The sequence below is a fragment of the Procambarus clarkii genome, chromosome 57 (assembly GCF_040958095.1).
Source record: "Procambarus clarkii isolate CNS0578487 chromosome 57, FALCON_Pclarkii_2.0, whole genome shotgun sequence".
NCBI lineage: Eukaryota > Metazoa > Arthropoda > Malacostraca > Decapoda > Cambaridae > Procambarus > Procambarus clarkii.
The window spans coordinates 16,365,132-16,391,671 of record NC_091206.1 but is presented as its reverse complement, the minus strand read 5'-3'; the positions used below and the strand labels follow the sequence as shown (position 1 = coordinate 16,391,671).

The window sequence follows — 26,540 nt, the reverse complement described above, 5'->3', positions numbered from 1 at the left end:
GCCAGGATACGAACCCATGACATAGCGCTCGCGGAACGCCAGACGAGTGTCTTACCACTACACCACGGAGACTGTTAAAATCAATTTGTATTGATTTGCTGAAGTAGGATGCTTGAGAAGTGTTCAATATTGATAATAATGAATATTATCCTCTTCATGTTCTATCCTTAGCAGCATTTATTTTAATGTGGTAGATTACATAACTTTTGGATACTATTTCTATTCATGTGCATAGTTAATGAAGCATCTCTCTGCAGATTCATCAGATGGTCTTGGTAGCCTGATAAACTGTCTCGGTGCTACTAGTGACCCCTTCCTCACATATGCAGATGCATTCAGTTGTCTTGTGGGGTCTAATAAAGATGTAGCATTTGTTAAGCATGCTATTAATAGTGAGAGTGGTAAGTACCTTGTGTATAATCTTCTGAACACACAAATAAATTGAACATGAATTATTTAAATACAAGAAAGCACAAATTTGCTATACTGTACACACAATATATTGAATGTGTATCATATTTAGTATACTTACAATAATAGTACAGTGCAGGGGCTAAGTATAAATTATTATGAATGAAGGACTTTGAGTGAGTTACTATATTTATAGGTATGTTCTTGCAGAATGGGAATAATCACAGAAAACACAATAGCTCTGTACAAAATTCTCAGAAGCAGACTATTTGTCTTAGGGTCTCTGCATGCACAAGGGGTATAGTTAGAAATTCTGTAGTGAGCAAATTAAATGTACTGTGAAGTGAAGGAGGCAGGTTCTATATGTATCTTCAAATGTAGATACAAGAAAAACCAATAGTCTGGGAACTTGTACACCAGTCAATTGCAGGTCGAGATTCAAGGCCAACGAGCCAAAGCTCATTCCCACAAATGCAATGAGATGAGTCGGCCTGCATCTTTTTAGGCTGCTAGGAATTTGACAGCAGTACATAAGGCTAGAGCACAAAATGACTTGAAGCTCTTCCTGATAGGATGTAATAGACCCCCCATGAACATCACTATAAATAAAAATTTGATACTTCCTGAGTCACTCAATCTATGCAAACATGCTATGCAAATAAAAACACAAAATAAATGGAACTCTTAAAAATGTAAAGAATTACTCAACCTGTATGTTATTCAAAGGTAACACTCCTAATTTCCTCATCATAGTATCACACATTGTACTATTAACTTGCTAATACTATACAGTACAAGGGAAGGTGCTCCAGTGGATAAGCAAGTATTTAAGCAACAGGAAACAGCGAGTAACTGTGAGGGGGGGGGGGAGACATCAGAGTGGCGAGATGTCACCAGCGGAGTCCCACAGGGCTCAGTACTTGAACCCATCCTGTTCCTAATATATGTAAACGATCTTCCAGAGAGTATAGACTCATTCCTCTCAATGTTTGCTGATGATGCAAAAATGAGAAGAATCATGACAGATGAAGATAGACTACAGGATGACCTGGACAAACTGGAAGAATGGAAAATGGTCTGGAAAATGGCTGCTAAAGTTCAACTCGGGGAAAGTGTAAAGTAATGAAATTAGGCAAAGGGAGCAGAAGGCTGAACACAAGGTACCATCTGGGAGGTGAAATCCTGCAAGAGTCAAATAGAGAGAAAGATCTGGGGGTTGATATCACACCAAACTTGTTCCCAGAGGCCCATATCAAAAGGATATCATCAGCGGCATATGCTAGGTTAGCCAATATAAGAACTGCCTTTAGAAACTTATGTAAGGAATCATTCAGGACCCTGTATACCACTTATGTCAGACCAATTCTGGAGTATGCAGCTCCAGCCTGGAGTCCATACCAAGTTAAACACAAGACAAAGTTTGAGAAGATTCAGCGGTATACCACCAGGCTTGTCCCAGAACTGAGAGGTATGAGCTACGAGGAAAGGCTTACGGAGCTGAACCTCATGTCCCTGGAAAACAGAAGAGTTAGGGAAGACATGATAACCACCTACAAAATTCTCAAGGGGAATTGACAGAGTGGACAAAGACAAACTCTTCAGCACGGGTGGAACACGAACAAGGGGACACAGGTGGAAACTTAGTACCTGAATGAGCCACAAAGACATTAGAAATAATTTTTTCAGTGTCAGAGTAGTTAATAAATGGAATGCACTAGGAAGTGATGTGGTAAAGGCTGACTCCATACAGTTTTAAATATAGATATGATAGAGCCCAGTATGCTCAGGAATCTGTACACCAGTTGATTGACGGTTGAGAGGCGGGACCAAAGACACAAAGCTCAACCCCCGCAAGCACAACTAGGTAAGTACAGTCTGAAAATAAAATCCCATCAATTATACTTATATCCTTTCTCATTATCACCACCTTGTCATATTACTAATTTTATATAATACAGTAGTTGTTTCCCAACTGTAATTGTTGACTCAAACACACACAATTTAAGATTAGTTGGTTGCCTTGCAACTTAAAATTAACATCAAATTCTTTGTTAGTTTTAAAGTCAACTGAAACACTATGTAAGTTAGCGGTCTTGTGAGAATATACTAATTAATCACTATAACCTGTAACAACAACCCAGTAAGCTCAGGTGACCTTCAGAGACATGGTGCATTTCCCTAAGGTTTGCTATTACTACAAAACCTTATAATTATACATCTATCACACTGATAAATGTTCAGTAGTTGCCAAAATGCTAGAAAAAATATTTAAGAAGTTGTAGACTACAATACACAAATAAAATATAATCTATAAAGTTTTCTCGTTTAACATTGTACTGATAGCCTTAATATCGAGTACAATATAAGTTTAATTAATATTGATTTAATTGCTGATACATTTGCAGATATAAATGGGGAGATGAATACGCAACTTATGGATCCTCAGAACTTCCAACTTCTGTGTGCAAATGGGGCTTTTCCTGTCACCAGTTATAATGTCAAAGAATGTAACCTAGGAAGAATACCAGCTAACGTGGTAAGTTCTCAAAGATGATGGTAGTCTTGATTATTTCATATTGATGTTCAAAGTACTGTAATGTATAATTTGCACAGTACAGATATACAATAGTTTGCCTTGCTATTGTAACTTTATATGCTTACCTTCAAATAGTATTCCAAAATCATGTTTTCTTGGTTTATTTTTTACTGTTCCAATATTAAAAAATTACTCCTACTTTCAATGTTTTTGCTTTTAAAGGCATACAGAATCACTTAAATAATATAATCTAATTACAAACTCACTTGAAGTTTTTGTTCAACATCTGTGCTCTTGTGCAGTCAAGCCAAGCCCCCATAGCCGGGTGTGGCAAACCCCTGTAACCTAGTTTGCACTTTGACTTCTTCAATAAATTCTAAAGGTTTCTGCTTACAAAATGCAAACTAGTCCAATTCTTAGAGCAGATCACAGTTGACAATAATGTAGAGAACACTAAATTGAGAACAATCTTCTGATGTTTTGCCCAGCAGGCAGAATGTCAGACTTTTCTGCACTTTCTTTGGCATTTTTAAATATACAGTATTCCATTGCCATTTTCCAATGTAAAATAAAGTAAATTTTATTCAGGAAAGTACATACATTGTTGATTTACAAACATAATGTTGGATTTATAGATAGAGCTAGTACATACAATACCTAAAGCCACTAGTATGCATAGCGTTTCGGGCAAAGTACTCTTAATTTACCCTTTGCTTGTGATGACTCAAAATAAAAATTACAATACCTTTCCACAAATGCAGAACATGGAATCTTCCATCTTCCCCTGCTAGGAATCAAATCCAAATCCAGGACCAGTACGTTCAGCCAACTGTACTACATTCACAAAGTGTTGTGAATATTTTGATTTAAAGCAATTGTCTTTTCCATGCCAATAGTGCTCCTTGAAATTTGGTAAAATTGGTTAGCTGGATGGCTTGTTAACCCTTTGCAGAATCCTAGGAAAATCTCAAAAGTACAATACCAATCCTTTTATGGAATCAATGACTAAATGGGCACTGATGATCACAAGTTGGGGACTTGTGATCCAGGGACTTGCCCGAAACGCTACGCGTACTAGTGGCTGTACAAGAATGTAACAACTCTTGTATATATCTCAAAAAAAAAAATAAAGTTCAACCCAGACACTGCTCTGCTCATATTGCTTTCAGGGAAATCAAATTATTCATGTTATCCATACTCCCCATCTGGATTTTGAAAATCCTTTGTCATTGTCATTAATTTGTATTTTTGCTGTTTTTTCTGATTTGTTTCCTTCCTGATACATATGACAAATTTACGTGTTTTGTTTAAAAAGTGTCATATATATCCATGCAGGTTGTAACTCGCGAGTCTGAATCAGGAATGAGGATGGAGAACATGCGTCATCTTCTTCTAAAAGCAGCGGAATACTTTGGGAAACCAGATTCATTCTTTAGGCTCTTTTATAATTATTTTTCAAAACATAATTTACTATTTAGGGTGAGTCAGTTATAAGGCATTCTTATTAAAAAAAAATTAGTAATAAGTTGCATTATAACCAAAATATTTCAAAGTTCAAAGTAGATTTAGCTGTTAAGTTATGTTTTTTAAATATTTTTCAACGCAAATATTTTTAAACAATATAATCATTCTGTACATCTAATTCTTTCCTGCAGGATGATACAAGGGCACTGATACCAGTCAGTGAAGATACATACACCAGGTTCCTTTTTGATATGTGGGCGCAGGCATGCGGCTTGCATGAACGTCACCTCAAATCGGAGGTAGGCATAAACTTGTATGAACATCACCAGATTTTAACAAACTTTCAGTGAAGAAAAGAGTCATCCAGCGTTTGCTCTTAAGTGGTTTACTGGTTGACCCAAATTATGAATGATATACTACTGTGGAAGATGTAGAACAGTTGCTTTCCAGTGTATGGCTGTTCTTGACCGACATTTATCCATCATCATCATACATTGTCATATTCATTTATTGTTCATTTTTTTTCTATGTGCCTTATAATTATCTCAATAGGCTCCTTTACGTATTGTAATTAAAATAAATGTTGTATTTACCACACATGTATATTTCTTTTAGTATTCAAGTAGCTGCTATTTCATTGTACAGTATTGGTTGAACCACGTTATACATTCTCGACTCGTAATCTCGGATCCCATGTTCAATCCTAGGAGAACAGATATGGTTGGGCTAGTTTCCTTTCACCCATTGCCTCTGTTCATCAGAAGTTAAGGGGTGGACCAACTCAACTGAAGACTGAGGGAGATGACTCAAAGCCCACAAATTGTGGGACCAAAAGCTGGCAAAGTGTGCTAGTTACTCCCCTACAGTGCCATCAAAGGGACAAACTGCAAAAGGACTGGCATGAAGAACCAAGAGTGGTGCCATCCATAATGGCAATGATAAGCAAACAAAGCAACCATAGAAAGAAGTGCAAGGGCCCGAGAATCTAAGTCTGTCAAGGACCTACCCCCACCCAACACCAGGTGAGGTTTCAACTCTACTGGACTACCTCCAAAAAGCAGGGGACAGAAAGATCCTCAGACTAACAAAATAGGGGGCAAACAATGATTGGGCTGAATCGTCTGGGCCAAGTGAAATGGTGTTACTGCCTCCAGAGGGAGTGAGTGAGTAACTTGGGTAAGGTCACCAAAGCCAGCACTGCAGACATGGTTTCCACACCCGAGACTGAAGTCAGAAAATTCATGCCTTTACAAAACTTTTTGACAAAAGGCTACACGATTACCCAAAAACACAAGATGGCTGCCAACTGGGTATGATCCATGTGATCTTCCAGTGACAGCTCCAAAGTGAACATGGAGCCATCACTTGTCCATGTCTTTGGGAGTACCTGCAGCAAACAAGTAATTATCAAAAGAAGGCACCAAACTGGGAAGGCTGTGTAGCACCATCAAATGTGCAGAATCATCAGAGGGCGCTAAATATCACCAAGGATGCCGATACAAGAACAGAAACGCATAAGGTGAACGATATAAAAAATATCCAATTCACCAAGAATTCTATCGAGGTAAAAGTGACTGCGAGGAACGGTCAGAAAGTAAGACACACGCTCGTCCTGGAAGTCGGGACATTCAACAAGGATATGCACGACTGTAAGAGGGACAATGCAATTTGGACAATAAGGAGCAGGACAGCACTCCATTAAGTGACCATGAGTTAAGTGTGTGTGGCCAATACGCAACCTCCCCAGAGCCGTTTCCCATCGCCGGTTACAGTGGTAGGAGGAAGGCCATGAGGACACACGACTTAAGAGTACGCAGTTTGTTGCCAGTAACAGAAGACCAACAATCCTGCCAACGGGTAAGGATGGAGGAATGAATAACTGGATAAAAGTCAGAATGGGGAATACCTTTATGGGAGATGGGATAAGAGCGGACAGCTTCCCTAGCGGCAGCATCCGCACGCAACACCAATATTGCTGGGAACCCAGCAAAACTCAACTGACTTAAATTTACTGGAAATAAGAAACAGCCAATGTCGAATTACCAGGGCCCGACGGTGACTAACCAAATAGGTCACCCAAGCCATAGGGATGCCCGCCAGAAAAACAGATACTGAATGTAGCCTAAACAACCCAGCTACAAAGGGTGTCTGGGATGTGCCATATGAACAAGTCACCCTGGGAAGGGTCACCTTGAGCATATGCAACTCAAAGTGCAAAACTTCGTCCACTAAAGAATGCTTTAAAATAAACAAGTATAGGAACGAAAACCAAGCAAACATGGCCTATGCAGGATAGTCCTAAGGATGGGCGGCACTTTGGCAAGAAGTAATGGGACCCACTGCTCCTTAGCAACCCGAGGAGCACTACCAAGTAAATCAACATCAGGGACAGGACTGAGCAGGAGCCGGCTTGAGGCTCAGGGCCACCTGGTGGCATCAATCAATACTAACAGGTTGGAGGTAGTTTAAAGTTAACTAATAATTTTGAATGAATCATTTGCCTAATTGTTTAGCCATTTCAATGCTCTGTTGTCAATGACCCCTTGCAGTTGTCTATAAAGCTTCACTAACTTTCTGGTTGCTTTCCTGGCGAGGGTGATGTTAATAATCTCCCTGCTGCTATGCATCTGTGAGAGGGGGGCCAGGCTCTGCTTCACATTAGTCCAAACAGGATCCCTGTGACTAACGTGATCAAATATTGGGAAGCAATCTCGTCAAAATAACTTCAGGAGGGCTAAGGGACTCCTCCCAGAAATGGAATTTTGGACCCCAAAAAGTTCACACAGTCTTCAATAGAGCCAAATCTGAATGCCAAATTTATTCATGTCGGTATATCACAAGTAATGTGCTTGGCCTCTTACCGTGGAATATTTACTTCAATGATGATCTACTCATTCTTGAAACTAGCCTATGCTGATGACTGCACTCTAACTTTGCAATATACAAAAGGGGAAATGCCATTTGCTGCAAGCTTCATTAATGATAACTTGCAGCAATTTCTTCTTGCAGTAGGTGATGACAGGTTACATTTGCAGCAGAATAAAACACACAAGAGAGATAGATATTTATTTTAACACATATATGTTCATACTATACTTAAAAAAATATCTCATATTTATTCTAATATTCACATAAGCTATATGGCATCAGATAAAATGAGCACCAATACACAAGCAATTATTCATAGCAGAAATTCTCCACTTCTCAAGACCAGATGTACAGTTCTTCTCATGAATTGTCATACAGTACACACATTTGCTCCCTCCTTAAAAAACCTTCTGTTACATAAATTATGTGTAACCGTATCACACATAAATTATGTGTGATACGGTTACATAAACCATATCACACATAATACGGTTTCTGTCCGCCAATCTTTCCGGTCTTCCTCTCCTCAGTGACATTGAGAATAAACAAAAATGAATTTGCTACAAGTCAGCCTTATGCAACCCCGGCTGGGTGCCTCCTTCATGAACTCTCCTAAATTAATGATATAGTGAAATTTTATCACAAAGTAAGTTACTTAGAAATTTTAATTTCATTTTATCCAGAATAGCATCAGTAATAGAAGAACAAATTTAATTTCAGAATTTTTGTCTTGCACATACCAAGGTTTTCATATTAATTACTTGTGCACTTGAGGGGTTAAGTGGCCACCGGTTGTAGCCAATATAAAACCAAGCCAAAAATGTTTCCCATTGCCTATTTTGGTGATGGGAGGGTGGGGGGGGGATCACTGGGATAGGTCACATTTGATGATATGCAATTTGTTACTGGTAGAAGCTAACAATTGAACTCGTAGAAGCTAACAATTTATCTCTCAAAACAAAGACATTTTTCTACTAATATACTCTATTATGGGATGCATAGACTTCTCTATACCAATTGGTGCATTAACCGAGTCTGCAAATATAATGATTCTTACTGAATATGTTGAAGATTTTCAGCACAAAAAGAAATAGCATGTACAGTAAGTAGTTCTTTTGTGAATTGTACTTCCATCATCTTGCAGGCATCTTCTCCACATAGACATTCGCAAATCCTACCACTTCCGATAATTTTAATTATGTACATTAATACCAGAACATGCGCACAAATTCTGTATATTGCTTTTTGTTGTAATAAATTCTAAACTCTTTCAGATAACTTTTTTTTTTTTACAGACAAGATTTTTCCACAATTGTAAAAGTGGAATTATGAAAGGTTATATCTTTAAGTACTGTATGTCTGAATTTTTGTTAAAATGTGAGCAATATGAGCCTTGACCCTTTTCTTGTTACTGAACTTCAGGTTACTGGTCTCTATAGTCTGCTATTTGGTGCAGCTTTGAAGTTGCCAAGCTCAATCAGTGCCATTTTGTAGATAATATTTATCTTCATATGCATTTTGGTTGATGCTGAGCAAACTAGGCATCCATAGTCTAATTTTCATAGTAATGTATTGATGTACAGAGTTCCCCAACCAGAAAACAGGATGTATTCCATAATTTTTTTGCAAGTTAGCCAAATGTGACTCAAAACCAGATTTCCAATACACTGAATACTATAGATCGGGGATACATTCCCAGACCTTTTTAAGAAACCAACTAACTTTTGTTCTATTTACCTTAAATGAAAGAGTTGCCTTGCTTATCTGACAATGCTTTTTGAAGATTGAAGAGGTCTCATTACATAAAGGAGAGAGCATAAGGTGGCGATTCATTGGTGGCAGAAATTGCTGGGTCATATCCAATGTCACTGGGAACTGTAAGTACTTATTAAAAAGGTCAAGTCCAGACATCCATATAGCACCATCTGTATTACAGAATATTAAAAGGTTCCTGAATATTATTCAGGATGTCGATAAAAAGAGGTGAAAGACAAGATGAATAATACCAAAATATAGATGAAGTCACAATAACGTGGCTGAAAATGTTGACCAAACCACACACTATAAAGTGAAGAGACGACGACGTTTTGGTCCATGACTCAATGGAAATGGGAGAGCAAAATTTACATTCCTGAAAATTAGGACATTATATGGGAAGGTGCACAACTGGTATTGGGACAATGCAGTTCCAACAGTAATATGTAGGTTTGTTTCATTAACCACGAGTTAATCATGTCTCCAATACACACCTAGCAAAGAAAAGGTTCTGATGTCTGTTTTGGCCACAGGAATTGGTCGCACTGGATAATACAGTACTGTAGTGTAGTATATCCAAACCCCACATAAAAAAATTAAGAACTCAGTGACATTTCAGTCTATCCTGGACCATTGTCCAGGACAGACTGAACTACTGTTTCTTCATTTTCTCGTGTGTGGTTTGAATATCATTATCTTCAGCCATGTTAATGTGACTCATTGTCTGCACTGTAGTGAGTGCAATTTGCTACTCATAATAGCTACCACTCTCTCTCTCTCTCTCCAAAGGTTGCTATAAGGTATGAATTTTGAGTAAGAAATTTCCTCCTGGAAGATAGAGGGAGGAAAGAATGTCCTCTTAACAGCAGCATCTAAGAGTTTACTTTCAACACCAATGAATCACATTTTGTTTCATTAAACTTGACTTCAAACACACACACACATTCCTGTACATTAAAAAATAGCAGAGAAAGGTCAGAAATAGTGTAAAAATATTATGGAGACATAAGACTACAGGTAGTCTTAAAATATAATTGTTCCTCATTGTGGATTTTCTTTAGGATTAGGATTGGTAGCTAGATCCTCTGTTGCTGCCTTTATGCATTCATTAGAGCAGAAGAGCCAATTTTTAGACATCTTGAATCGCTTCCCTAGAAGGGGGTCCTTGCAAGAATAACATCGGAAGCAATGCGGGTTTGCGTGATAAAAGTATCCTCGATGGCCACAACGATTCTCTTCTGGTGGTATTTTCTCCTCACACGTTTCGCACATCTGAAACAACAAAAATTAATCACGTATTCTGTACAGCACCATCTAAAAGGCAACTAAAAGAACTTATGAATAAGCTACTCTAATGTTGGAAATGTAGACAAGTATCCAAAAGATAAAAAATATCTTACATTCTAAAATGGATAGATTTTATGTACTGAAGAAATGCTCTCGACTACACTTGAAAATTAACAATGACATGTTATGAATTAACAATGAATATGTTAGTACACTGTGCATATTCAAGAACCTTTGCACCAGCACCAGGCCAAGCAAGAAAAATACTAGAGCCTGTCCATGTCTTAATAAAATGTATAGAAATTCAATAATTAAAACGGTATACTGTACAACCTTAGCTAAACAAGCCATGTAGCATGGAAGGCAGTATGGGTATCCATCTTTGTCTGGCACATATCGCTGTCCTGCCATGGGAGTATCACACACATTGCAGCAGAAATGTTGAATATGCCAATCAAAACCATCTGCTCGAGTCCAAGAATTTCCAAAGATGAGCTGCAGGAAAACCCAATTAATTTTCCACTATTTCACACCAGTACAGTCAATCAAATAAGATAACAGTAGTATACTGGATGGAAGTTTTAAGACATATTGTAATTACAGGGAAGTTATTGATGGAAGTACAACAGATTTTTTTAATAATGTTAAAATTCTTAAAGTTTACAGTAGTCTCATAAAATTATTACAATAATATACACAGCTAGGTTAGGTGTTTGCTATACAAACATTTGCAGAAATCCTTTTTCAATTCTAATGGGATAAATTTAGCAAAATGAGATACAATATTATCTTGTGAAATTTCTCTCCGCAGCTATTACTTTCATTCATATTTTACTTTTAACATCCTTCTGTTATATACACCAACAAAATTTTAAGCTAGTCTAAATATATACTGTATATCTCACTCTCGGCTAAAAGAACTGTACCATCTGAATACATCAAATATGAGATACTGCAACTACTTGTATTAGGCCTATATACTAAGCTAATACTACTATAATATTCTTACCTTGACCTCACTCATGACTCCATTCATGTATATATTGAACTCGAAGGTAATTACATACATAATATTAAACCACTCACTCACTGACCACTGACAAGAACTACTTCCTTCTAATACAACTTATGTTGCTAACTTGGGCATCCTTATCACTCTCCAAAATCTTTCAATGTTAATTTTGTAATTTTTTTTTTAAATCAATAAAGTTACCTCACAATGTTTTCCATGGCTCCTTAACAAGCTTCAAATGCAATTATCTGGTCTACACACATCCTCTTCAACTATAGAACAACCTGCCTTGTCCATTGCTCACCAATTTCCCATTATCAGGGACATGATGTCTGTTAGGCTTTAGAATGTGACCCACAAACCCCACAAGTCAACTAACTCCTAGATATCCTTTACACCTAGATGAACCAGTAATTCCAGCTATCATCATACTATCATGCAAGAGGAGCCACACATCTATGGATCATCCAAAAAAATCAGCAGACTTCTAGATGTTACTACTGCTCGGCTTAGACTCGGTTACAAGTATCTCTGGGAATTCTCTATCTGCTGATGTAGACCTGACCAAATGTAAAATGCGTCAACAAAATTATTCGCACACCCTCCGTCACTATGTGATGGAGTGCGAAAAGATACGTGAATTTAGAGACAATTCTATAACCAATGTTCCAGCGATGTGTCAATATTTAATTCAAAATGATCTGCTACCAGAAATTTTAGCTAAATATCCCCAGTTTGCTAACTGTAGGTAGGAACCGAGTGATTGTAACCTATCCACCGCTGCCCACTGGATGGGGGGCGGTGTGCAGGACAAACATATAAATTGTGACACTAGCTCTCCACATGTCAGTTGCTTAATTTAGAACCTGTACTTGAGGTCGATCTCGAACCCATTGTTGATGTGACGACTTATATTGAATTTTGTAACTAGCTCATCAAGATTGTAACTTGCTTAGCTAAATGAATTGTGGGGTTCAGTCCCTGAGCCCATTATGTACCTCTGTAACCCTTTCCACTACCACCCACAAGATGGGTATGGGGTGCATAATAAATGAACTAAACTAACTAAACTAGATGAACAGACATAAGGGTGTAAGGAAATGTGCTCAAACATCTTACCCTACTCAGAACTCAAATTCAGGACAATCACTTGTGTGCAACCCATTACACTACAAATTCCAATCACTATCTTGTCATACAATTTGCCTATTACACTTAGTACAGTAATTCCTTAATCATTCTTTCATTCATTACAATCCCACAAAATTTTACACGACAGTGCAGTCATGAATTCCAATCATCTGACAAATTCTTGATATTCATTCCATTTTCCAGCTGTATTTGATCACCTCTTAGCATACTTTACTAATATCTCCAGCTTTCCCACATTTCAAGAGAAAAATGTAATGAAGTTGAGATTCACTAATTATTGAATTTGATAAATCATTACAGTACACTAAATCGATTCCATAAAAGATAAATTTACTATAAAATTAATGAAATACAGTACTAATACAAAAAATTACTAGCACATACCTCGTCACAAGATTTACATCTAGGCATGTCTGCAGCATCTGTAAAATGCCGTCCACAAAACACTTTGCCATCTTTGTAGAAATAAATAAGGTCTGCCAGCAGCTCTTTACATGTGTAGCAGCAGAAGCAGGCTGGGTGCCAGCACTGTGAGCAAAATATAAATTATCAATTTTGAGCAGATAAAACTTTTTTTTTTTTTTTTTGATATATATACTGTACAAGAGTTGTTACATTCTTGTACAGCCACTAGTACGCGTAGTGTTTCGGCCAGGTCCCTGGAATACGACCCCCACCGCGAAGAATTGTTTTTACAACCAAGTACTCATTTTACTGTTGAGTTAAACAGAGGCTACAGTTAAGGATTTGCGCCCAGTAAATCCTCCCCGGCCAGGATACAATCCCATGAGAAAGCGCTCGCGGAACACCAGGTGAGTGTCTTACCACTACACCACGGAGACTGAAATTAAATACCTGCTGCCACTCGTACTGTTATATCTGGTTCATTCTTTAAGAATAAAAGTTTACTGGATAATGTTATTTATCGGCACCAGAGGAATTAAACTTACAATTAGGAATACAGTAAGTGTAAATTACCAGTATTTCATGTGATAATGCTTTATTTTCAAAAAATAAATAAAATTAAAAAAAAGTTAACAGTACCTGCAAATCATTTACTGCAATGTATAAATTTCATATTAATTGAACAAATAAAAACTACATTACTACTAAAATATATATACTGTACAGCATTTCATAACAGTTTCAGACTGACTGAATGACTGACAATGCTAGCCAGTCAGTCTGGCTAGAGCAAAAGGAGAAAAGGAGTAAAAGGTCCCACCCATTAACTAATAGAACAGTTTAGTACATAAAACACATGAATCAATACATACCTTGTCTATCCCTGCTCTTTCACAGAAAATAGCCACATCACCAACATTCATGGGAAGACTGCAATATTGACAGGTGAGCTTGCTTTTCTGAGGCACATTACTGCTCTTCATGCGAGAACCAATAACTTGGCTCTCGCCAGGAAAGAGCACAGTCACATCAGTCCCGGGTGCTAATGACATCCCACCTTTGAATATTTAATGAAAAGATATAAATGTTCACCATTGAAAATTAGATTTAAAATATACAGTACTGTGATTTATAAGAATATGCATGTTGATTGGATTATATTGAATACATGAAATACATACAAATAAGAAACATTAATCTTTAAAAGTAGAAGGTATGTGAAGCAAAGTTTTTAAAGCGAAGACAAGTATTGAGACTTCTGAAATACAGCCGACTCGACATCAATGTCTGGGTATGACTGGGCGAAGGGGAAAAGGAAAAAAAGCAAGTAGCCAATAAGAAAGTATTTCTAACCTATTGCCTATATAAATGAGTTAGGAATAATTATATATATGAAGAACAGCAGAGGAATCAAATTTTGAATAAGGAATAATAGGCAATAGCCAGAACAATCTATTCCATAAATTCATTAAAGGCCAAATTAAAGGGTAAGAACAAAATACAAAAGGTAAATTTGACAATTGTTTTCCAACAAAGAAGTGAGAGGCAATCAATGCTAAGTTCCAGTGTGTCAGGGAACCTGACTTTATGAAGCCACACTTATTGTTACCTTGACATAGTAAAACATCTAAACTATTGGGACCGACTAAAGAACCTAAATCTGTATTCTCTTGAGCGCAGGCGGGAAAAATACATAATAATTTACACGTGGAAAATATTAGAGGGGCTGGTCCCAAACCTGCACACAGAAATAACACCACATGAGACCAGGAGGCATGGCAGAATATGCAGAATACCCCCGCTGAAGAGCAGAGGTGCAACAGGTAGTCTGAGAGAGAACTCTATCAACATCAGATGCCCAAAACTGTTCAACATGTTTCCACTACACATAAGGGGCATAACTGGCCAACCCCTCACAGTGTTCAAGAAAGAATTTGATAAACACCTCCAAAGGATACCTGATCAACCAGGCTGTGATTCATATGTCAGCCTGTGAGCAGCCGCGTCCAATAGCCTGGTTGACCAGTCTAGCAACGAGGAGGCCTGGTCGATGACCGGGCCGCGGGAACGCTAAGCTCCGAAACCACCTCAAGGTAAGGTACAGTAGAATTTTTCCCAGGTCTAAAGAGGAAAAATGAAACGGCTAACTAAATATTGCAAGCATTGTGCCAGTACTGTTCATGTATATAAAAAAGGGGGCATAGAGAGGCCCCATTATATTACAGGCCATAATTACTACAAAAGTAGCAGTTGAAATATTAGAAAAAGCAATCAGGATAAAATTTGAAGAAGATTTGGAAAACTACACAAGTGAGATATACTGAACTAACAATAACAAGCCCAAGAACACACACCTTAGTTTTATGATTGCAATTAAAGTCAGTATAACTTATGATCTACTAAGGATCATAAGGTAACTTGACAAAAGCAAACTACAGTGTTGTAAAGTGAATAAATTTGAATTTAAGGAAGAGGCCTACTGTATCAACAAAATAAAGTAAATTGATAACTAGTACAAAACCAAGTTCAAACATTGCTGAACCATGAATGAAATTACGAATCTGTGAATCTGTCAAATTAATAAATTGGAGAAACTTTCATAGCATATTAATATTAATAATGGGGTTCTCACCTGTCATTGTGTCCAAACGAGCCCCATAAGGAGCCTGCACAGCTTCTACAGAAGTTATGTTCCCATTTTTGGCATTCATCTGCTGCTGTGGCACCCTGCTTTGGTTAGCCATGGTATTCTGAGTGCCTCCAATATTCCCCATAATGTAGGGAACACCAGCTTCTTGACCAGAAAGATGATGTGTTGGCTCTGATACACCAATATTGTAGTCATGAATAGTTGTCTCTTTAGTGGGATTATAAAACTGCTGACCTTGTCTGGCTGGCACATATCCTTCCTGACCAAGCCCTTGATCCTGGTTAACAGGAACATAACCTATCTGTCCTGGTCTGAGGTCTTGTTTACCTGTCATGTAGCCTTCCTGGCCTGGCAACAGGCCTTCATTATCTGCAACATAGCCTTCCTGACCTGGCAGGAGACCTTGTGTACCTGGCACATAACCCTTTTGGCCAGGTGAGAGGCCATGTTTGCTTAACCCATAAGTCTCTTGGCCTGGTATCAGGCCACATTTACCTGGTTCCGACGTACCCATATAGTAACCATGAATTGTGGTCTCCTTGCTAGGTGTGTAAGGTTGTTGACCTGTAGTGTTTATATATCCTCCTTTGTTAGCCATGTAACCTCTCTCGACTGGCAGGCCCTTATTAATATACTCGTCCGATAAGGGGACTTGTTTATGCGGCACACAGGTATCCTGGCCTTCATCACCAATTGTATAACTGTGATGACTAGGCACATTGTCATGTTGACCAGGTTTATTACTTTTCTGACCTGGGGTAAAAGCCTTACTGCCCAGTATATTGTTATTAAACTGACTAGAACTATTACCAAGCTGACCCTGTCCTAAATACGGCTGACTAAGAATATTATCAGTGCCAGGTGTGGCACCTCGTCCTGAAATCCCTCTCTGAAAAGAATGAACTTGAATTAGTACAAAAATTAAAGCTCATTTTGATATATATATATATATTTTTATACCTGTATATATATACAGTATAAATACTGTATATAAAATTTTAATACATGTACAGTGGTACCTCCGTTTTTTTTATTTAATCCGTTCCCAGAGACGGTTCATAAATCAAAAATTCATAAACCGAAACAAAATTTCCCATAAGAAATAATGTAAATTGAATTAACGTGTTTCACACCCTCAAAAATAGTAACAATAACCCATTTTATACATACTACTACTTATATTTTGCACTACAGTATGTACAAGTATAATCTTATCTTTAATAAGGACTCTTGTTGGCATATGGAAAACGGTGAGGAGGGCGGGGCAGGAGGAGGAGAGGTGTCAGTGTTTTGGTAGGCAAGTCCCCTTCCATTATAACATCAGGCAATGATATTTCTGGGGGTACTCTCTCTCTCTCTCTCTCTCTCCTACATTTTGTAGACATACCACTAGGACCTGGTTGTGGCTCACTACTTGCTTGTCACCGACACTTGGCTCACTGACACTCGTTTTTCCCTACATTTTAACACTTTTCTGTAGTGAGACATCACATTCATTCACTATGAATGATCTTTTGTTTTTCCTCTATTGTCATCCTCACAACTATTTTCTTAGGTTGAACTTTACACTGACTTTTTTAGGACCCATGGCGTGATATATAATAGTTACTTTTATGTTCAGAAACCAAAGAAGCACAAAAACAATCAAATTCTTCACAAAGAATTCAGTCGTGATCGTCATTAGGCGGAAGATACTGGTAAACTAGGAACCACGTGCTCGGTCGACCTATACGTGTATCAACAACTCGCCACGCGAGGCAAAGCTCGTATACCGAGTTGAATTTTACAAAGAAATTGAGCTTGTAACTGAAAAATTCGTAACTATGGGCATTCGACAACCGAGGTTCCACTGTACAAAGAACAGAGCAACCTTAAAAATATTTATTGTACTGTAAAAGCGCTCCAATTTAGATTTCAGTAACTAAAATCTAAATTGTAAACTGGATGAATTCACATTTTAGTTTTGACCTTTTTGATCTCTTAAACCAATTTGGAATTCAGGTTAAATTATGTCAAACGAGAAACCTGAATAAATTTGAATTTGTTAATTTTTGGACATTCTTGGTAAAAAAGTCAACTAACTTGAATGGGGAGTGGGCCCCATATGATTTGGATTACTGAAATTGGTAGTATACAAGTTTATATCTCAATACTGTACCTGCATTGTATTATAAGAATGCATGACAGTAATAAATGCATAACGATAATGAATGCATGACAGTAACTACGAGATTTTAACTTACCTTCTGATCACCATCAATATTCAGGTCAGAGAATCCAGTTGCAACTCTATCCAAATGTTGGTCAGCACCAATACCTCCCACAGGTCTAGATGTCTGAGGAGCAACTCCATACAGCTTACTGTTAGCTACACTGCTAAAATCTCCAATCATCTCTCCTATAAATTTATCACGCAGACTGGACCTTTTATTATCAGGTTGTCCAACAGGTTGCCTATAATATTGGTCATCGACATAAGGCAAGTTTTTATTTCGAAGTATATAGTTGTCAGGTGCGAGTCCATATACTGAATTATCTCCAGTGGTAGCATCTGGGCGATAACCAATATCTTCATTATTCTCACCGTCTCTTCCAGACCCTTGCCAAACATTCTTCATCGGGTGCTGACCCAATAAAGGCTGTGCCATTGACTTAGCTGGGGCACCAGCAATTTCTTGGACCAAACCCTGCCCAGCTACTTGGTCTTGATACGTTCAAGGAAAGCATGGAAACACTGTAGCTCTTCAGCAGGCATATTGTCACATCTTTGAGCCTCATCCATATCATAAAGGGGAATTTGCTGTTCCAGTTGCCTACGACGCTCTTTAGCTGCCTGTAAAAATAAGAACAAAATATAAATATATTCATTACAAATTAGTTTAAAAATCAATCTTGTACTCAAAGAATACAGTTTAAATGAATAAATCTCATACAAAACCACACTCCACAAATCACTGTTTATTGCATTTTTGTACCGAATTTTTTGTGTACTGTGCACATCATTACATTCATTTTTGCATGTTTTTTTTTTTTGCTAGTGAAAAATAGATAAAATTTTTGACAAAGTGTGAGCATTAAACTTCCAGCATATTTGAACAAAACTCCAAATACAGAACTGTAAGGCAGTGGTTCCCTAACCTAGTTTTCCCAGTTGCCCACATCATGGCATAGCCAGTGCATGAACCTGAAGTGTCCCAGCCTGCATCTTAACTGTTTTGAGATTGGCAAGGCCATTTATATATGAATCCTCCTTTACGCCTTGGATATCTCAACATTCCAGAACATCCTTTCAATTTGTCAGCTCAAAATAAAGAAAATGTGGCAACAAGAAGCAAAGCCAAGAGGAATCATATTGTGATGCCAAATATAAAGAAAAATTGAGGTAGAAGTACAGTATGCTTGTAGTAGCAACAGTAGTGGATGCCTGATAGTCTAGCCACTGATAGTTTGAGGGAAGTGTTGGTGGCTGCTTATGACTGAGGAGAGAGAACTTGTGGTGTAGCTGTGGTAGCAATTAGTCTGACCCACAACTAATAAGGGAGGAAAGTGTTGACAGTGGGTTGCCTGGCCACAAATGACTAAGGAATCAGTGTTTTGAGATGGCATCCAGCATGGCCCTCAACCCAATGACACCGACACAGTTTATTTTATTATTTATTCTATCGTTCATGATCAACATGCAAGGAACAATACTTTAACCACTGCACTGCGCAAAGCGCCTTTAGGCGCTCAGAGAGTTGTGCTTTTTGTTTTTTAATTTGGCTATATTTTAATGTTTTTTAATGTTTTCATTACTATTGTGTTTTGAAATGGAAATAGTTGACATTGGAAACATTTTGACATTAAATTTACCTGAACATTTGTAAAAATAACAAAAATATGTCCATGTCAATTGCACCAAGACGTTTTTGCCGAAAATAGGTGAGCAGTGCAAGGGTTAAAGCTGAAGACATGCCCTAGGTGAAAAAAAGGGTTATGGAAAACTTGATCAGTAGATACAGTTCAATGCTGATAAATGTAAGGTTTGTGAACCTAGAAAATAAAAGTGTTACAATATCAGTCCTTAATCCTGATCTGAACTCTTTCCTTGACAAATGTAATAGAACCCATAGTCACTACACCAGAAAATACCTCTCTCTTTGATATCCCCAGTCAAACTAAATCTGTATATATGCTATGCTAAAGGGACCTAGTCTATGGATCTCGCTCCTTAACGAATTAAAAAGCTGTCCAACCTATGCCTTAATCAAAAGTAAAACCAAAAAGTATCTAATTTTATCTACATAATTTCCAACCTAGTGCTTCAAACTCACACTGTATGTAGTGCTACCCACTCCCCCCAATACTAGTGCCTACGACATGCAACTTCCCCATTGTAATCAATGCTATCATCTTATATTATGACTGTTGTGTTGAATGCAAATTTTACTACAATGTACCTAAAATTAATCCTTAAATTATGCTACAATGTACCTGTTGACAATTCTCGAATTTTAAAGGAATGTACCTATTAATATTCTTCAAATTTTCTTACTATGTACCTGTTAATTTATTAACATTCTTCAAATTTTTGTACATATTACCTACTTAAAATTATCTGTTAGATTAAGGACCTGCCCGAAACGCTATGCGTTTTAGTTGTTTTAGAAGAATGTAAAAATATCAATCCTATGTACTCTCATAAACCCAATGTACCTTATATATGGGTCATGATTAGTAAGGATCTTAAGGCAAAAAAATATGCTGTACTGTGTAAATAATCAAAATAAGGCAAATAAGAGAAATTACAAACGTAAACAAAGCAAAATCTTCAGAATCCCAAGAAAGCATGAAACACATCTTGCCTCTGATCCAGCAACTGGTCTCTTCTCAGGGGGAAGGAGAGCCATGTAACGGGCAGCAAGACTCTTCTCAACATTAGGTGGAACCCAGTCAAATTTGAGCTTCTCTGTCTTCCCTGTCTCTTCATTGACAATATCCAAGTGATTTTCTGAAAGTAAAATTCTCATATGAAGAGAGAACAGGTACTTAAATTTAATGGAAGTGCTTAACACACTTAAAAAGTTTCAAGCAGTATATGACAAAGAATGCTGGGAAGATGTGAAGCCATGAGTGTAGCTCTCAATGTAACTACACTTGGGTAATTACACACACAAGCACATTAAAAAGAACTTTTTAGTGTCCGTATTTAACAAATGGAATGCACTAGGAAGTGAAATGGTGGAGGCAAAACTCCATATATAGTTTCAAAAGTAGATATGATAAGAGCCATTCTGACTTAATGCCCTGGTCTAATGAATTGCATATTAGCCCGATAGCCCCAGGGAGCCGAAGGTGCTCCCCAGAGAAATAAAGGTTTCAAGACATTCATGGGTCCTAAATCATGTGCCAGTATAAATCCCATTTATTCTTAAAACCAATATAAAATACACAATAGGATAAGCCTTATGAGTGGAGAAATTCATTTAACATTTTCAAAAATTATAATTTTGCTAGTATTAATTATGCCTACACTTTAATCCATTATGTATCTTCATATAGCTTTATATGTACAGTATAAAAATGAACTTACAAATGGGAAAACTACAATAAAATACTGAAGCCTTACCATGACAATACTCTAGTTCCTCTTTCTTCGTGCGTGGTGGTCGGTCAAATAGCTTGCCAATTACTATTCGTCCAATGTCTTCATCGTCATCCTCAACTTCATGGTCATCTTTCCCCCATCGACAGTTCATGCAGATTTTTCTATAAATCAAGGTAAAGCACATAACCAAAATCATGAGAAAGCAATTACAAGTAATTTTAATTCAGACGAACAATCCTTCTCCATCAACATTTTCATTATTTTAAACTTACAAACAAAAATTTAATTTGACAATCGTTAATTCGTTAGTAATCTAAAATGAGTAAAACAGTATTTAAAGTGTTATGAAGAATTAAAATTCTAAGATAAAAGTAGCTTTAATACAAGTCGCTTAACTTGAGAAAACCCCAGCCTGCCATCCTGAACATGCACACAGTCAGGTAAAATGTGATTAGCTCTGGACCTGGGAATCCTCGGTAGGTGTCAGCACTGCTGCCTTCTGACATAAAACCTGTCATGCTGGTAAACAAGCAGTTATGAAGCTTCACTCGGTAAAGCAATCACTAGAGCATTTAAGGCTCTGCAGATGTGCCTGATGATTGCGGAGTGTGCTTTTCTAGTGCCTCTTAAGTGTTTTCTATGACCCCGAAGGCAATTTTAGAAATATCTCTGCAGCACTTATTTACCTGAATTTACCCAATGGTCACTATCTCTCTAGTGGCCTTGATGAGGACAGGAAGATGGTGTCTTGTGAAAACTCCCCCTTTTTGTGCTGATGATTTTATCCACCTGGATTTTGAATTGCAACAATGTTTCGGTGTTTATGGCCTTGACGGGTAGGAAGTTCCATGTTACCTCTTGAATGAAAAAGTATCTCTTGATTTTAGTCCTACAGTGTGTTCGTTGAGCTTGAAGCTGTTGCTCCTTGTATGTGTTAAAGCTGACTTTTTAAAGAAGTCTAGATCAATATCCTTGAAATTGTTCAGCACAGTATTATAGAAGTTTCGATGAGATCAGCCCCGACATGTCTGGTTTGAAGTGTTGTTAGCCCTGTGGCCCTCAACCATTCCTGGTATGCGAGTCAACTTAGTTCTGGGATAAGTTTTTGTCGCCTAGTGTTATGCCCAAGAGTCAAGTCAGCTTGACTTCATACATCTTATCTATGACAACAGATTCTTAACTTAGGGAATAACCAAATACGACAGCTCTGAAAATATCTACACATTTTGGTCACTTGAGAAGTTAAAGATAAAAGGCCCATTAATACTAACCTCCAGAAGTGAAGTTCAAATCCTGGACATTTATCTCCACATTTATTACACTTGGCTCCAGCTCCTAAATCATGTGCCAGTCGTGGTTTTCTTTTCCTTCTATTTTCTATGTCGAAAATATATGGGTTTGGCCTCACACTAGTACTGATTTCTTCCGACATTGTGACAGTATCTGTTGTTTCTGTAGAATAAACAAAGTAAATATAAATAGCAACATAGATGACTGTAAACAGCATGGACTAAAATGCCTTTTACCTGATTTATCAGGATAACCAACTTTCTTAAAAACTGAAAATACATATTGACCATTCCTTATTACCCACAGTCTGAGCCAGGCTCAATGTTTACAATCTAGTTTGGTAGTTACCTAATTACCCTTAAACAACTGCAAGCTCTCTTATCAACATAGAGACAAATGCAGTTCTTAAAATTCCACCATTTGGATTGATTGTACAGTACATTCAAATATAATTTAAGTCTTTCCAACATGTATGCAGCTAATATCCAGGTGTCGGGCTTCTGGTAGTCCAATAGAATGTTGGTGCCTCATTACTTGATGGATGTCCATTGACCTTGCCCATGCTGTGTTGTACTTGGGCATTTAATAATCATTTAAATTGTAGCTGGTGGTGTTCTGCACCACTCTCTCCACCTGGCCATTCTTCTCCCACAGGTAAACCCAGTCTGAATTGTCAGAGTTACAAATAAACTTCAGAAGATACTAAAGAGACCCCTACCAGAAATCAAACATTGAATGTAATTAAACATCCTTTTCTGGCGGGCCACCAGTAACTCCATCTCCTTCCCGGCGGGGGTTAAGGGGTCGGAGGGTTTGGCACGAGTGGCTCCAGAGTTAGGTAGCAGCCTGGCCAGAACATAAGGTAATCTGGACTGACACCTGTTGGTGGTCACACACATCAAGATTAGAACAGTTACCCCACATCACAGATGGTTTGCCTTGTTTTCATTGGAGTGCTTCAATTTAAGAGGGAGCCTGATGGCCGAGTTGACAGCACTCGGGGTTCGTAGTCCTAGGGGTCCGAGTTCGATCCCCGGCGGAAGGCGAAAACAAATGGGCAGAGTTTCTTTCACCTTAATTTTACTGCTGTTACCTAGCAGCAAATAGGTACCTGGGAGTTAGACAGCTGATACTGGCTGCTTCCTGGGGATGTGTGTGTGAAAATTAGGATTAAGGACTTGCCCGAAATGCAATGCATGCTAGTGGCTGTACAAGAATGTAAGAACTCTTGTATATATAAATAAAAAATAAATAAAAGTTTCGTTAAGCAGTTGTTTTTCTTGTTGTGCTTATGCTTTCTGGTGAATTTTTGCCCCAGTTTTGGTAGCTAATCTCTGATCCCTTGCTTTCCTTGCCTGATGGAGCGAGCCAGATTCTAGTCCTGGCTCCTTGTAGGTGATGGTTAGGTCTCCGAGGCCTCATGAGTTGAGTTAAGGATTGAGCGATTACAGAGTTAGGCTCAAAGAGATACTTATGGGTACCTCCTAGAAATGTAACAATTATTCTGCAAACTATAATATTTAGGAATGTTTTAATATTAACTAAATGTTTCAAACAAACATTACTATAATATGGCCTATTTTGCAGGAACTGAACTCTGCATAAAATGGAATAAAAATAAATACAGTATGTAAACTACCTTTGAAAGAAAGCAGTCACAACAATATTACTAAATGTTTATATTTTACAGCTGCCACGTGAATCCCCTGAATATTAGTGGAACTGCCTTTTCCCTTCACCTTCAATGCCTCTGCACTGGAAGTCTACATCTACACTAGCCCAGTTGAGTCATCAGTCCTGCCACCTCTCCATACCCTCCAGGGCCTGGCACGGCCTGGTACGACTCAGACAAGCCGGGCGCCTCTGCTGACCGGTAGTTTGCCCCCACAAACAAGCAGTTAGCCGCCTTCAACTGGCAGTGGTGCAGCTCAACAACAAGGCGCCGCCAGTCACAACGAGCAGTTTGCTAATTGACAAGATGTCCACCATGCGTTGACACTGGATGAGTCATCACCGTCGGACTATATAAAGGGCACTGCCTCCCTGGAGAGCCAGTCTCTCCCTTAGTGCTCTAGATCACCTTCGTGTCTCACCCATCGTCCGCCTCCAGCCAACATTGTGTGACTGATGCCACGGTGGTATGGTAGCTGTCTTCAGTACACCAGTATATCTTAATGCTTTTATTCATTGCTTATAGTTTATTTTTACATTTAAGGTCATACTAACTTGTTAACCTTTGCATTACATGACAGCCAAGTACTGTCATGTGTCATTTTTGTTCATTACTATTTCAGTAAATTGTTTAATTATTTATTTGATGATTTTCATTTGTTTCCACCTGCGACTTACACACTGCAAGGCCAATAGCAGCATTTTTTTTATTTGTGTGAGGAAGAGCCATACCATTATAGCTGTCATACCATTCAGTATAGCTGCAATACCACAACCCATCACACAGTACAATACTAACTTGGGTTATCTTTTGACACTGAAGATGTGAAATGAACTTGAATACTATACAGTATATTACAGTACAGGGGTAAAGATATTTGATAAGGAAGACTTCTTTTACAATAGCCACTAACACTGTCAACTACTGACACTAAAAGTGAGCCACTGTGAATCTTCCTATCATTCCTTATCTGATAGCGCACATCCACTAGCTTAAGGAAAACACTATTCTAATAGGACACTTAATACAGTACGGTATTTATAAAAGCTTCTAAATACAAATGAATTATAGTAAAATTATTTGTAGCTAAATGTTTTGGAGAAATTTAATACATAGCTTACTAATCAATACAGTTAAGTTCAATGTTCATTGTAAATGTTATACTGTATATATATAAAACAATAAATAAAAATTTATTGCATCTGAATGAGCGAGGTATCACCAGTTTCTTGGCTTATGCCTATGAAAAGTATATCTCACCAGCATTCAAAATCCCCATGTTCAGTGCCACATATGTCAACTAGTGAGCATTAACTTTTGATTTGTATATGCAATGGTAGCATGGTAGAAACAATGGGCAGAGTTTCTTTCTTCCTATGCCCCTGTTACCTAGCAGTAAAATAGGTACCTGGGTGTTAGTCAGCTGTCACAGGCTGCTTCCTGGGGGTGGAGACCTGGTCGCGGACCAGGCCGCAGGGACACTAAAGCCCTGAAATCATCTCAAGATAACCTCAAGATATGGTGCAGTGTATGAAATGCACTGGTGTATTTTCCAGGTAATTTGACGAGTGTTAATTTTTGCATCCAGAGTATGACAATTTGTTTTCCATGCCAACTCCAAATGTCATACTGTATTACATCTAATATTATTATTCCTAGGTGTCTTACTGGTCTGTCAACCTGAGGTTTGGGGATCTTACTTTATTGCCTGACAAGAATAGAAAAAAAAAGAACGTCTTTCGTCTAACGATCAAAATATTATTTTCTTTATGATTCTCGTAGAGCATGCATATGGATATAAAAAATATGGGTCACACATTTTTTTCTCAAAAATATGTATATCTAATATGTTAATATCTACCATATTAACATATAATACAACGTACATGTGGGATATATTGTACTGTATGTAAATACTTGGGTAATTTTTTGACACCTTGTTGTACAGTTAACTTCATTTTGATTCACAATTGGGGATCTCGGGTTCGATTTCCAGACAGAACAGAAATGGTTGGGGCACATTTTCATTCATACAATGCCTCTGTTTACCTTGCAATAAATAGGTACCCAGGAGTTTTCTTAGGTAAGGACTTGCCCGAAACGCTGCGCGTACTAGTGGCTTTACAAGATTGTAATTACCATATTATGTATCCTCACAATCCCAATGTACCTTCTTGTATATATATAAATAAAATAAAAATAAAATAAGTTGAGCAACTGTTGGGTTGCATCCTGGGGAGGCTCAGTAGTTTGAGCTTGGGAGAGATCGTTATAGGCTTTATGTATGTATGTATAGTAGGCATCCTTTATGGATACATACATACATGAAGTACACATGTATACATATATACATGAAGTACGTATGTATACATGCACACAGTACTTCATACACAGGCTTCCTGTTCCTGACAAAATAAATTAAAATAAGAGGATTTTTTAACCGGTGTTGCT

General features: G+C 37.8%; 2 protein-coding genes across 6 annotated transcripts in view; one reads left to right on the top strand and one right to left on the bottom strand.

The window, feature by feature from the left end:
- LOC123744998 (uncharacterized) overlaps window positions 1–24,730 on the top strand; it is a 60,140-nt gene extending 35,410 nt beyond the window's left edge. For 3 of the 5 annotated variants that reach the window (XM_045725242.2, XM_045725239.2, XM_045725240.2), the window contains exons 25-28: window positions 258–401; window positions 2,817–2,947; window positions 4,283–4,426; window positions 4,603–5,008. In XM_045725242.2, the coding sequence (XP_045581198.2) occupies window positions 258–401; window positions 2,817–2,947; window positions 4,283–4,426; window positions 4,603–4,761 (578 nt within the window). In that variant the 3' untranslated portion in view covers window positions 4,762–5,008. Of the gene's footprint in view, window positions 1–257; window positions 402–2,816; window positions 2,948–4,282; window positions 4,427–4,602; window positions 5,009–11,735; window positions 12,404–24,107 lie in introns of those variants that run through there. The other 2 variants (XM_045725241.2, XM_045725244.2) reach the window with 2 other exon arrangements.
- On the bottom strand, window positions 7,464–25,035 carry LOC138349552 (uncharacterized). The gene is given in 11 exon segments (XM_069306331.1): window positions 7,464–10,306; window positions 10,655–10,816; window positions 12,870–13,013; window positions 13,763–13,947; window positions 15,523–16,429; window positions 17,784–18,244; window positions 18,247–18,373; window positions 20,385–20,530; window positions 21,149–21,288; window positions 22,399–22,579; window positions 24,888–25,035. Coding segments are annotated over 10 exon segments (2,664 nt in total). The 5' UTR covers window positions 22,560–22,579; window positions 24,888–25,035; the 3' UTR covers window positions 7,464–10,075.
- Between the last annotated feature and the right edge of the window lie 1,505 nt (window positions 25,036–26,540).